Here is a 14,116-nt window from a genome sequence, read left to right on the forward strand (position 1 = left end):
AGTAGCCGCTCTTCACAGCACCCGCTCCCTGCAGCCCGAAAGGAGCTCGTCGTTCATTGGCTGCGCCGCTGCGCCGCTGGCCTGCGATTGGCCAGGCGGCGTCGATCTCCGCGTTCCCCGCCCCGAGGCGCTGGAACCCCAGCGGTTGGGTTTGCGGGTCTGGTCGCGGCCGCTTCATGGCGTGGGTGGTGCCGGGCTCTGCAGGTGACGGGGGCGAAGCGAGGGCCATTGCGGCCTAGAGGTAAGTGACGAGCCGAGGGAGGTCGGGGGCAGGTCGGGGGCGGAAAGTGCGACGAGAGGCGTTACCGCTGGCGGCTAGCGGCCCCCTCTGCGGCCTCCTCCGCTTTAGGGCCGGGCCAGAGTCTCACTAGTGGAAAGTGCCCCCGAACCGCCCCCACGTGCATCGAGCGGCCAGCCGCCTCTGCCCTCTCTAGATGCCCAAAGCCGGTCCCTCCAGTGAACCAGCTGAGGGAGCACAGCGTCTGCCGTCCTGGCCGCACCCCTAGTCCCTGCCCTGCATCTTCCCCTGCCTCGGCCCATTGCTTTCCCCGCGCCTTTGTCCACCCCTCACCCGCTCAGTGCCCGGAGTGTCTGCCCCCGAGGGGAGGCGGGAGACCTCCAAGGTCCGGGCTGACCTGGAGGACGTGCAGTGTGCAGCGAGCTTCTGGGCCGAAGGTTGCGGGGCTTTGATGTGGTTTTATTTATTTGATGTGGTTTTATTTTCTCCTTCACTATGAAAGCCAAATGCCCATTGTCGTAGTCAGAAAGCCTGGGCACAAGGCTTTTACCCTGGTGATGACTCAGTATTGTCTCCCATCCTCTGTTATGCCAGAGGCCTTTGACCTGCCCTGCTGGCGCCTCTAGCACTTATCCTTCTCAGCCTAAGGGAAAAGTCTGTGTCTACCATATCTTTTTCTATTTGAAAATAGAAGAAACATATGCCAGTCTTGGCCCTCTGTTTGGTCTTGTTAGTACACTTAAACTCCCATCGTGGAAATGGAGAGGGCATGAGATGTGTTAAAAAGTGTAGAGTATTTAGAGTAGTAAACAATTTTTATTTTTGGTAAATAACATGTTTCATACTAAACATTAGCACCTTTTTCATATTTTATCATGAATGGAAGTAAATCTAGTAATAGTGTAATTTGAGCTTCAAACTTTTTCTTATTGGCAGTTTTTGATAAGTCTGTACTTCTTTTCCAGAAGGGGGATGCACAGTTGCAGCTACTCTGAAAGAATTCTGACTCTAGGGATGCTTTCTTGAACATTTGTTTAACTGGAATTAATACTGGGTAGTTTCCCTTACTTGGTGTGATTCAGTTGTGTAAGGAAAATATCAACAGAAAAAAATTGTTTTTCACATTTAGATGAAATTCAGTTAGTTCAGTTGCTCAGTCATGTCCGACTCTTTGTGACCCCATGGAATACAGCACACCAGGCCTCCCTGTCCATTGCCAACTCCCAGAGTTTACTCAAACTCATGTCTACTGAGTCAGTGATGCCATCCAACTGTCTCATCCTCTGTCGTCCCCTACTCCTGCCTTCAGTCTTTCCCAGAATCAGGGTCTTTTCCAAGGAGTCAGTTCTTCGCATCAGGTGGCCAAAGTATTGGAGTTTCAGCTTTAGCATCAGTCCTTCCAATGAATATTCAGGACTGATTTCCTTTAAGATGGACTGGTTTGATCTCCTTACAATCCAAAGGACCTTCAAGAGTCTTCTCCAACACCACAGTTCAAAAGCATCAATTCTTCAGCACTCAGCTTTCTTTATAGTCCAGCTTTCACATCAATACATGACTACTGGAAAAACCATAACTTTGACTAGATGGATCTTTGTTGGCAAAGTAATGTCTCTGCTTTTTAATATGCTGACTATGTTGGTAATAACTTCTCTTTCAAAAGCAAGTGTCTTTTAATTTCATGGCTGCAGTCACCATCTGCAGTGATTTTGGAGCCCAAAACAATAAAGTCTATCACTGTTTCCATTGTGTCCCCATCTATTTGTCATGAAATGATGGGACTGGATGCCATGGTCTTAGTTTTCTCAATGTTGAGCCTCAAGCCAACTTTTTCACTCTCCTCTTTGACTTTCATCAAGAGGTTCTTTAATTCTTCTGCACTTTTTGCCACAAGGGTGGTGTCATGTGCATATCTGAGGTTATTGATGTTTCTCTCAGCAACCTTGATTCCAGCTTGTGCTTCACCCAGCCCAGCGTTTCTCATGATGTACACCTCATATAAGTTAAATAAGCAGGGTGACAATACACAGCCTTGGCGTACTCCTTTTCCTATTGGAACCAGTCTGTTGTTCTATGTCCACTTCTAACTGTAGCTTCCTGACCTGCATACAGATTTCTCAAGAGGCTGGTCAGGTGGTCTGGTATTCCCATCTCTTTCAGAATTTTCCAGAGTTTGTTGTGGTCCACACAGTCAAAGGCTTTGGCATAGTCAATAAAGCAGATGTTTTTCTGGAACTCTCTTGCTTTTCGATGATCCAGCGAATGTTGGCAGTTTGATCTCTGCTTCCTCTGCCTTTTCTAAATCCAGCTTGAACATCTGGAAGTTCACGGTTTACATATTGCTGAAGCCTGGCTTGGAGAATTTTGAGCATTACTTTACTAGCGTGTGAGATGAGTGCAATTGTGCAGTAGTTTGAGCATTCTTTGGCATTGCCTTTCTTTGGGATTGGAATGAAAACTGACCTTTTCCAGTCCTGTGGCCACTACTGAGTTTTCCGAATTTGTTGGCATATTGAGTGCAGCACTTTCACAGCATCATCTTTTAGGATTTGAAATAGCTCAACTGGAATTCATCTGTCTACTAACATTGTTTGTATTGATGCTTTCGAAAGCCCACTTGACTTCCAATTCCAGACTGTCTGGCTCTAAGTTGGTAATCACACCATCGTGATTATCTGGGTCGTGAAGATCTTTTTTGTACAGTTCTTCTATGTATTCTTGCCACCTCTTCTTCTTCTTTTTTTTTTTTTTTGGCCACCTCTTCTTAATATCTTCTGCTTCTATTAGGTCCATACCATTTCTGTCCTTTATCGTGCCCTTCTTTGCATGAAATATTCCCTTAGTACCTCTGATTTTCTTGAAGAGCTCTCTAGTCTTTCCCATTCTATTTTTTTTCCTCTACTTTGCGTTGATCACTGAGGAAGGCTTCCTTCTCTCTCCCTGCTGTTCTTTGGAACTCTGCATTCAAATGGGTATATCTTTCCTTTTCTCCTTTACCTTTCGTTTCTCTTCTATTTGCAGCTATTTTTAAGACCTCCTCAGATAACCATTTTCCCTTTTTGCATTTCTTTCCTTGGAGATGGTCTTGATCCCGGCCTCCTGTACAGTGTCACAAACCTGCATCCATAGTTCTTCAGGCACTCTGTTTGTCACTTCCACTGTGTAATCGTAAGGGATTTGATTTAGATTATACCTGAATGGTCTAGTGGTTTTCCCTACTTTCTTCAATTTAAGTCTGATTTTGCAATAAGGAGTTCATGGTCTGTGCCACAGTCAGCTCCTGATCTTGTTTTTGCTGACTGTATAGAACTTCTTCATCTTTGGCTGCAAAGAATATAATCAGTCTGATTTCGGTACTGACCATCTGGTAATGTCCATGTGTAGAGTTGTCTCTTGTGTTGTTGGAAGAGGGTGTTTGCTATGACCAGTGCGTTCTCTTGGCAAAACTCTATTAGCCTTTGCCCTGCTTCATTCAGTACTCCAAGACCAAATTTGCCTGTTACTCCAGGTGTTTCTTGACTTCCTACTTTTGCATTCCAGTCTCCTATAAAGAAAAGGGCATCTCTTTTGGGTGTTAGTTCTAGAAGGTCTTGTAGGTCTTCACAGAACCGTTCAACTTCAGCTTCTTCAGCATTACTGGTCGGGGCATAGACTTAGATTACTGTGTTATTGAATGGTTTACAGTGGAAGCGGACAGAGATCATCCTATCGTTTTTGAGATTGCACCAAAAAGTACTGCATTTCGGACTCTTTTGTTAACTATGATGGTTACTCCATTTCTTCTAAGGGATTCCTGCCCACAGTAGTAGATATAATGGTCATCTGAGTTAAATTCACCCATTCCAGTCCATTTTAGTTTGCTGATTCCTAAAATGTCAGTGTTAGATGATGTAAATTATTCTTAAACATATGTATTATAAATGAGTATTTATACAAGTATGGAATACACATACAAATTTGAAAATATTTTATATGAACTGTATTTTTGATTAGCTAACATGTACCTGCACATTGTAGATCACAATAAATATTTTAGAAATTTTTAGGTAATCTTTTTGGAAATAAAGTAAAAAAAATAACATTCAAATCCTTGCCCTGTATTCTGTTTTCAGACTATTTTATATTGAGGCCCAAACAGAATTGTAATAAAATACTCCATGCCCCAACATAGTTCTCAAGTTGTGTGGTATGAAGTGATGATGTCCTAGGTACACAAGTAGCAAACAATGAAGTTCTGTAAAATCTATTTTCAGCTGAGCTCAAGGCAGTGTTTCACAGTTCTTAAAGTAGTTTTTGAAAAATTTTATGCCAGTAAAGTGGCCAAAATAAGAAATAATTATTGATCACCTTCTGTATGCCAGGTAGTCTGTTATATGTATTATCTAATCCTTACAATAACGTCAGAGGTAGGTATTATTTTCCTGTGCTATAGCCAAGACCATTGAAATCATAGGTTGTTCTGCTGGAAATGGTAACTAGATAAGAATCTAGATCTGATTTTCCACTCATTTTGTTGAGAGCTTACTTCATTGGAAAGTCACTGTCTCTCCTTTCATCTGTTACATTTATCTTTATGAATCTGTTTAATCCTAGGCTCTTTGGAATGATAGTGTTACTATTATAAACATTACATAGTACTAAGTGCCAGGTAACACTGTCCATTTATCTTCAAAACTATATGGGCTGGCTACTATTATTATTTGTTTTACAGATGAGAAAACTGAGGCATAGAGATACGTAATCGGAACCAGATAATTCCTTAAGTGGTAGAATCAGGACAGAAATTTGGGCAGTCTAGCTCCAGGTTCCATACGCAACACGATTCTGGGCCTTCTGCAAGGTACCTGTCTGGTTGCTAGGAAGCTGTAATTTTCTTGTTTCTTTCTAATGTTCATGCAGAAGCATGTAGGATAAATCTATTATGTCTACCACCCGATGTCCTGCATCAGTGTTTTACATATACAGTGATGTAGTACTAATCATTGTTAACGCTTCACTGAGAGTTTCTGCAGTCCAGTTCCCCATTACAACATTTAAACATCTCACATTATCCTTAGCTTGATCCTAGGTGATCAGTTCAGTTCAGTCGTTCAGTCGTGTCTGACTCTTTGCAACCCCATGGACTGCAGCACGCCAGGCCTCCCTGTCTATCACCAACTCCCGGAGTTTACTCAAACTCATGTCCATTGAGTTGGTGATGCCATCCAACCATCTCATCCTCTGTCATCCCCTTCTCCTCCCCACCTTCAATCTTTCCCAGCATCAGGGTCTTTTCAGATGAGTCAGATCTTCCCATCAGGTGGCCAAAGGATTGGAGTTTCAGCTTCAACATCAGTCCTTCCAATCAATATTCAGGACTGATTTCCTTTAGGACGGACTGGATGGATCTCCTTGCAGTCCAAGGGACTCTCAAGAGTCTTCTTCAACACCACAGTTCAAAAGCATCAATTCTTCAGCGTTCAGCTTTCTTTATAGTCCAACTCTCACATCCATATATAACTACTGGAAAAACCATAACTTTGACTAGATGGATCTTTGTTGGCAAAGTAATGTCTCTGCTTTTTAATATGCTGACTAGGTTGGTCATTACTTTCCTTCCAAGGAGTAAGTGTCTATTTTCATGGCTGCAGTCACCATCTGCAGTGATTCTGGAGCCCCCAAAAATAAAGTCTGCCACTGTTTCCACTGTTTCCCCATCTATTTGCCATGAAGTGATAGGACCGGATGCCATGATCTTAGTTTTCTCAATGTTGAGCATTAAGCGAACTTTTTCACTCTCCTCTTTGACTTTCATCAAGAGGCTCTTTAGTTCTACTTCACTTTCTGTCACAAGGGCGGTGTCATCTGCTTATCTGAGGTTATTGATATTTCTCCCGGCAACCTTGATTCCAGCTTGTGTTTCATCCAGCCCAGCGTTTCTCATGATGCATTCTGCATATAAATTAAATAAGCAGGGTGACAATATACAGCCTTGACATACTCCTTTTCCTATTTGGAACCTTTCTTATTTGGAACCAGTCTGTTGTTCCATGTCCAGTTCTAACCGTAGCTTCCTGACCTGCATACAGATTTATCAAGAGGCAGGTCAGATGGTCTGGTATTCCCATCTCTTTCAGAATTTTCCACCTTTTATTGTGATCCACATAGTCAAAGTCTTTGGCATAGTCAATAAAGCAGAAATAGATGTTTTTCTGGAACTCTCTTGCTTTTTCAATGATCCAATAGACGTTGACGATTGAATCTCTGCTTCCTCTGCCTTTTCTAAATCCAGCTTGAACATCTGGAAGTTCATGGTTCACGTATTGTTAAAGTGTGGCTTGGAGAATTTTGAGCATTACTTTACTAGCGTGTGAGATGAGTGCAATTGTGCAGTAGTTTGAACATTCTTTGACATTGCCTTTCTTTGGAATTGAAATGAAAACTGACCATTTCCTGAGGTCAGTCCTGTGGCCATTGCTGAGTTTTCCAAATTTGCTGGCATATTGAGTGCAGGACTTTCACAACAGCATCCTTTAGGATTTGAAATAGCTCAACTGGAATTCTGTTACCTCCACTAGCTTTGTTCATAGTGATGCTTCCTAAGGCCCACTTGACTTCACTTTCCAGGATGTCTGGCTCTAGGTGAGTGATCACACCATCATGATTATCTGGGTCATGAAGATCTTTTTTGTACAGTTCTTCTGTGTATTCTTATTGGAGAAGGAAATGGCAACCCACTCCAGTGTTCTTGCCTGGAGAATCCCGTGGACAGAGGAGCCTGGTAGGCTGCAGTCCATGGGGTCACTAAGAGTTGGACTCAACTGAGCAACTTCACTTTCTGTGTATTCTTAGCACCTTTTCTTAGTATCTTCTGCTTCTGTTAGGTCCTTACCATAGGTACTGTTATTTTATGCTGCATCACATTTGTGAGGTGCTTTTTTCACAGTGCTTTCACAAAATAATCTCTTTGGTTATTTATATAAAGTCAATTAGAGGTATACCTGATAGCCCAGTTGGTAAGGAATCCGCCTGCAATGCAGGAGACCTGGTTCAGTTCCTGGGTCAGGAAGATACGCTGGAGAAGGGATAGGCAACCCATTCCAGTATTCTTGGGCTTCCCTTGTGGCTCAGCTGATAAAGAATCCACCTGCAATGTGGCAGACCTGGGTTCAGTCCCTGGGTTTGGAAGATCCCTTAGAGAAGCGAAAGGCTACTCACTCCAGTATTCTGGCCTGGAGAATTCCATGGACTGTTTAGTCCATGGGGTCGCAAAGAGTCTGTCACGACTGAGTGACTTTCACTTTCACTTTTCATAGGTATTACTGTCACTTAATTTTCATTGCAGAAGTTCAGATGACCTGCTCTGACTAATTTGTGTGGAGTTAAACCTCAAACCTAAGTTTCAGATTTCTCTGTACATTGCTTCTTCCACTGTAGTAGTGTGTCAGTGTATCTCTGCTTTATACTTCATTTCCTAAAATAGGTAACATTTTTCCATAAGAACAGTTTTGTTTTGGGGGTTATATTTCCAGCACAGATTCAGCATCAGTAAAGCCATTGTTGTTGTTGTTCAGTTACCCAGTCGTGTCTCATTCTTTGCAACCCCATGAATTGCATCATGCCAGTCATGCCTGTCCCTCACCATCTCCCGAAGTTTGGATTGCATTGGAGATGCCATCCAGCCTTCTCATCCTCAGGTGCCCTTCTGCCCTCAGTCTGCCCTCAGCATCAGGGACTTTTCCAGTGAGTCAGCTGTTCGCATCTGATGACCAAATACTGGAGTTTCAGTTTCAACATCAGTCCTTCCAGTGAGTGTTCAGGGTTGATTTCCCATAGGATTGACTGATTTGATCTCTTTGCTGTCCAAGGGACTCTCAGGAGTCTTCTCCAGCAACACAGTTCAAAGGCATCGATTCTTTGGGGCTCCACCTTCTTTACGGTCAAGCTCTTACAGCCGTACGTGATCACTGAGAAGACCATAGCCTTGACTATATGAACCTTTGTTGGCAGAGTAATGTGTCTGCTTTTCAACACACTATCTAGGTTTGTAATAGCTTTCCTGCCAAGAAGCAAACGTCTTCTGATTTCATGATTGCAGTCACCATCCGCGGTGATTTTAGAGCCCAATAAAGTCATAGAAAGTGACTTTGCTCAGTCATGTCCGACTCTTTGCGACCCCATGGACTGTAGCCTACCACGCTCCTCCATCCATGGGATTTTCCAGGCAAGAGTACTGGAGTGGGTGCCATTTCTGTAAATTTCCATTCTGACTTCAGATACAATGCCTGGTCCATGGTGGAGTCTCAGGAAATGTTAATTTTTTTTTAACGATTTCAGTTTTATTGAAGTATAATTGACATAAATTCTCAAAATTTTTTAAATTTGAAGGGAGTAGCTTCTTTTTTTCCTTCAGTACCACAGCCTTTTCTCTCCCTTGGCTCACAGACAGAAGCTTTGGAAATTGCTTCATTGAATCATTACTAACTTCATAATGTTTAGACTCTCTCTCTCTACCCTAAGCCATCATTCCCATTAGCTATCTACTCTATACTTCTCGAATATAATGGAAAGAGCATGGATCTGAGAGTCAGTTTTACCTGGGTCTTTCTTCTGCCTCTTATTAGCTCTGTGGCCTTGTCCAAATTATTTAAGTTTCCTGAATGTGTTTCTTCATCTTGTAAAACTGGGGAAAGACTCTTATCTTATAGTGTTGTGATGAGAATTGAAATAAGTTATATAAAAACCTTAGTACAGCTCCAGGCTACTAGTAAACACCCGATAAATAAGTTCTTAAAATTCTCTTAAGGTTGAAGGAGATAGATTCTTTTTCTCTTTCATACCGGTCTTCCCCTCCTCCACAATACAACAGTTACTATTTGTCCCTCCTCTGCCCTTGCATGGCTCGCCTCTGCTTGGCTCTCAGCAGATGATATTAAAATCATCTGTTCGATCACCAGCCCAGGTTGGGTGCATGAGACAAGTGCTCGGGCCTGGTGCACTGGGAAGACCCAGAGGGATCGGGTGGAGAGGGAGGTGGGAGGGGGGACCGGGTTGGGGAACACATGTAAATCCATGGCTAATTCATTTCAATGTATGACAAAAACTACTGTAATGATGTAAAGTAATTAGCCTCCAACTAATAAAAATAAATGGAAAAAAAAAAATAAAATAAAATCATCTGTTCGTCTACCTGTATCCTCAGCTCTCTGATAGTAAACTCCTTGAGGACAGGGACCATGCCGTATTTTTTATGGTGTCCCCAGTGCTTGGCCTGGCTTATAGTTGCTACTCACTAAATGTTTATTGAGGTACATCCCTTTGGAAAGCCTTCTAGAGACTTTTTTTCTTGGTCATCATGTTGCCTGAAGATTTTGGACAGACCCTTAGTCACTTGATTCAAGGTCTCCTGGATTGAACCAGAGTATGTGTGATAGTAGGACCAGGGTGGGGAACCTAGTAAAGAAGCAGAGGAAGCTAACATTCTGCAGGAGTGAGTGTGAGTGTGCATGAGTGTGGAGGTGTTGTGGCTTTTTATATATGAGAGTCAGAGTATGTGTTGTGGTGTGTGTAAGGGTTAAACCTTGTCAGGCCACTTGCCACATTGCTCTGAAGACAAGGAATAAGAGAACTTTACAAAAAATGTTTCAAACATATAAAAACAGTGCTAATTACATTTGTTAATATAATCTCCTCACCATATGTAATTCATAATCACATGCACAATAACTATTATGCTTATCCTAAAATGTCAGATTAACTTGGTTCTAAGTTTCATTTGATCCAGTTCAGTTCAGTTCAGTCACTCAGTCGTGTCCGACTCTTTACATCTATCAAATTAAGTATACTCAGCCTTCATTGTAGCATGGACGTTCAATCACAGAGCGAGAAAGTATGGCTTGGGACTGCAATGAAATTTTCATGTAACTATCTTTTTTTTTTTTTTTTCACCATTTAGCTCCACCATCCATGAACTGCTAATCAAAATATAAATCAGCCACACATAAGGGGTTTTTTAAGGAAGATATATTGTATTCAACTTTTTCTCTGTTTTGTTATGAAAAGCTTTTAACATACAGCAAAATTAAAAGAATTTTATAGTGAACACTTGTATACCCATCACTTATATTCTATCCTTAACATTTTATCATATTTTTTAAATCACATATTTACCCAACTGCATATCCTTCTAGGCTTCCCCGATGGCTCAGTGAGTAAGGAATCAACCTGCAGTGCAAGAGTCATAGGAGATGTGGGTTTGATCCCTGGGTCGGGAAGATCCCCTGGAGGAGGGTAGGGCAGCCCGCTCCAATGTTCTTGCCTGGAGAATCCCCTGGACAGAGAAGCCTCATGGGCTGCAGTCCTTGGAGTTGCAAAGAGTTGGACACGACTGAGCAACTAAGCGCGCACATCCTTCTATCCGTGTATCTGCCAATCCATAATATTCAAGTGCTGTTATATTTGAAGAGACTTGAGCTATATATTCTGTGTTGATTTTTAGTTCAGTTTTCTTTTTCTTTTTTTTAGTAGCAGTTAATTCTTAGGAATGAATTATAACTGACTTATAATGTTCTGAAAACATTTGGATTTCAGGTGCAAATAAATTTGTCTTCTCTATTTCTAGTTCCAAAAGATGAGTCGTGGATATTCAGAAAACAACAATTTCCTAAACAATAACAATCAAATGGTATTGGACATGATCCTTTACCCATTAATTGGAATCCACCAGACCATCAATTGGGAAACTGTGGCAAGGCTTGTGCCTGGATTAACACCCAAAGAGGTAAATAACAGTCTTCCAGATAGCTACTGAAAAGAAATCAGAAAAAGTGATCAATTTAAAAGAGTAACTACTAAGAAAGAAGAAGTATTTGAGTTTCACCTATTCATATGCATGTAAAAACTAAATATGTATAAAATATGATTTGACTTATATAAAATCTATGTAGATCTATGATTTATTAACCCACCTGCTATGATTAAATTCAGCCTTATTTTACATATTTACAACTGAATATGTAGGTAAGACTTTTGTAAATCCAATTTTATTATTGAATTGCTGCTTCCCAGAATTGAGTAATATACAGACCTTTTTAAAAGAAAAAACTTAAAAACTTGCAATGATGACCCAAATTACTATCACAGTGGAAATTAAATGTGCACTAACAATACCAGGTATAAACACACCTATGCAATCATAAACCAAATTTTATATTTTATAGACACAAGTGGAAACTCAAACCAACATAATTCAAACTAATAAACTTAATGTGATCAGTAATAGTGTTTTGCTGAAATTAAATTGCAATTATAATGCAAATATTGTATAGTCTTTTGTGGCACAAAATTTTTTGTGTTTGGCCTATATTGCTGAAAGCCCCTCAAAGCCTGTGTTCTTTCTCCACTTTCCTCTCTTTAACTTGTGGTGAAGCCTTGTGTTGCACCACGACGTTAACTTGCCTTCCCTTGGCATTAACACATCTCTTCTCTACTAAGTCTGTTTTCTACCTTTGTCTTAAAATATTCTGTCATCCTAATGACTCAAATGATTTCTATTAATGTAATCCTCAGAATCAAAACTTGCAACCTAAAAACTCCTATATGGTACTCTTTCTGGTAATTCATCTCTGAACTCTAGTTTGAGCACACAGACCTCAGGACTTTTGCTATTGTAAGGAACACTAAAGTGAGTGAATCATCTCAGGTTTCTAGAAGTAGAAAGGACATTAGCGATTTTATCCAGTAGATTTTAAGCATTATCACTAGTGCCTTTCCCATGGTACACTCTCAATACTTACAGAATCAGTGAATGAACCAAGTTCTACCCTCTTCTTTTACAGCTGAGAAAACATACCCACAGAGATTACTTGCCCTTTATTATAAGTCTTTGTGAAATGATGAAGGAACTTACTTAGTGTATATTCTCATTCCTTAATCTATACTTTTTCATCTTTTGGATTTTTACATGTTAGCTTTTAAAACAAGTCTAAAGTGTGAATTTGACCATTTTTCCAACTTTTTATTGTGAATATTTTCAAATATATAGAAAGGTTAAAAGAAGAACATAGCATCCCTATATCCTTTATTTGGGATCAGCAATTGTAGATGTTTCCTTGATTTCTTTATGTAGCTTTTTTTTTTTTTTTGACATTTAAAAGTGAGTTTCAGGAACTTCCCTGGTGGTCCAGTGGCTGAGACTCTGAGGTCTCAGTACAGGGGACCTGGGTTCAGTTCCTGGTCAAAGAACTAGATCTCATGTGCTGCAAATAAGACCTGATGCAGCCAAATAAATATTCTAAAAAAAAAAAAGTAAGTTTCAGACATCACTCCATAGACTGCAGCATACCTCTTAAAATAAGAATATTATTATATAACTACTTAGCTACAGTACCATGGTCAAACCTAGGAAAATTAACAGTAACTCCATCATATCATCTAATATCCACTGTGTATTCAGATTCACCCAATTGAAAAAAATTTCTTTCTTTTTTTTTTTTTTGGCCATACTGCATGACTTGTAGGATCTTAGTTGCAGGAGCAGGGATCAAATTTGTACCCCCTGCAGTGGAAGCACAAAGTCTTAACCACTGGACTACCAGGGAAGTACTTTACTTATATATCTTTAAAATGTGTTTTCAAAGGACTAAACCTTGATTAGGCATTTGTTTGTAGTAATAGTACTATAATACTATTAGTAAACAATCTTCATTAAAAAGGTGCTCAATATCTACTGGGTACCTGGTAAATATCTGTGTAGTAAATGAATGATGCCATACCCAATGCATTATTCACTTACCATATATGTGTGTACGTAGTATATATTTTTCTCCTTTTGCACCTCCCATGTTACTTGGTCTGCTATGTAACTTGCCATCCACATTGCTGTTGATGGAGGTTTAAACATGAATACTATAGAAGTGCTATCTGACAAAGACCCACATTAAGGAAGGCATTTTATTTTATAAGTGTTTTTAAGTGTTACTACAGTATTTTGTGCAAGATGAACCTCACTGTTGGTAAGAACAAAGACTCATTATTTTAATGAAGAAAATCTAGGATCACAAATCAGATACTTTTTGATTTGTTTTCTATTGAAGGTTAGAATTTGGTTTTGTTCCTGGTGGAAACTCAGTGTGAAAATAACAGCCAAGTTTTTAACTAAAGTTTTTAAATTGTCAACTGATAATAGACATAGATCATTGGGAAATATGGTTAGTGAAGGCATTCTTCATTTTCCTACAAGTCTATAAATATATTACGGCTTTGAGTTAAAGCATGTTTTTAAAAATCTACCCTGAATTTTAAAAAACAAAAAAAGCAAGTCAGAGGTTTTCATGTATTGAAATATGCACTGGTTTTCTAGATGTTACCCAAGAGATTAATTTTTCACTTGTAAAAACTGATTAAAATCCCCAGACCTGCATTTCCTCCCTTTATGCCGTTACAGTGTGCAAAGAGGTTTGATGAGCTGAAGAGCAGTGGCAGTTCACCTGTGGACAACCAGTATAGTCCCCTCATGGCTGCTGGGGAGAGTCCTGTTGAAACTTTAGCCACATACATCAAATCCTCGCTTCTTGACACACAAGGAGAGTTTCAGGAGACTCCAGTTGGTCAGGATGCAGTTTCTAAAACAGGTAAGGTTTTAAAAGCAAAATGCAGTATTTGTCCTTATGATAATTCTGAAAAATATTATGCATTCCAGTCAACTTTATTTAAAGGGTAATAGAAACCTTAATGGGAAAAATCTGTTAGTATTTGTATCTTCCTGAGCTTTAGAAATTTGTCTTTGCTATATTTTAAAAAAATTTAGATGTTAACATACAGGGCCAACAGTATTACCAAAAAAAAGGTTTTCAGTATATTAAAATCTACTACTCCATTATGTTAGCCGTTTTGTGTCAT

General features: G+C 40.1%; 1 protein-coding gene across 5 annotated transcripts in view; it reads left to right on the forward strand.

Annotated features, from left to right (window-relative positions):
* The window catches only part of SANBR (SANT and BTB domain regulator of CSR), a 77,265-nt gene that overhangs the window by 19,706 nt on the left and 43,443 nt on the right, over positions 1 to 14,116 (forward strand). For 2 of the 5 annotated variants that reach the window (XM_020910157.2, XM_020910158.2), the window contains exons 1-3: positions 104 to 241; positions 10,839 to 10,997; positions 13,662 to 13,848. In XM_020910157.2, the coding sequence (XP_020765816.2) occupies positions 10,848 to 10,997; positions 13,662 to 13,848 (337 nt within the window). In that variant the 5' untranslated portion in view covers positions 104 to 241; positions 10,839 to 10,847. Of the gene's footprint in view, positions 1 to 101; positions 242 to 10,838; positions 10,998 to 13,661; positions 13,849 to 14,116 lie in introns of those variants that run through there. The other 3 variants (XR_002317117.2, XM_070478790.1, XM_070478804.1) reach the window with 3 other exon arrangements.

Source organism: Odocoileus virginianus, chromosome 2 (assembly GCF_023699985.2).
Source record: "Odocoileus virginianus isolate 20LAN1187 ecotype Illinois chromosome 2, Ovbor_1.2, whole genome shotgun sequence".
Taxonomy (NCBI): domain Eukaryota; kingdom Metazoa; phylum Chordata; class Mammalia; order Artiodactyla; family Cervidae; genus Odocoileus; species Odocoileus virginianus.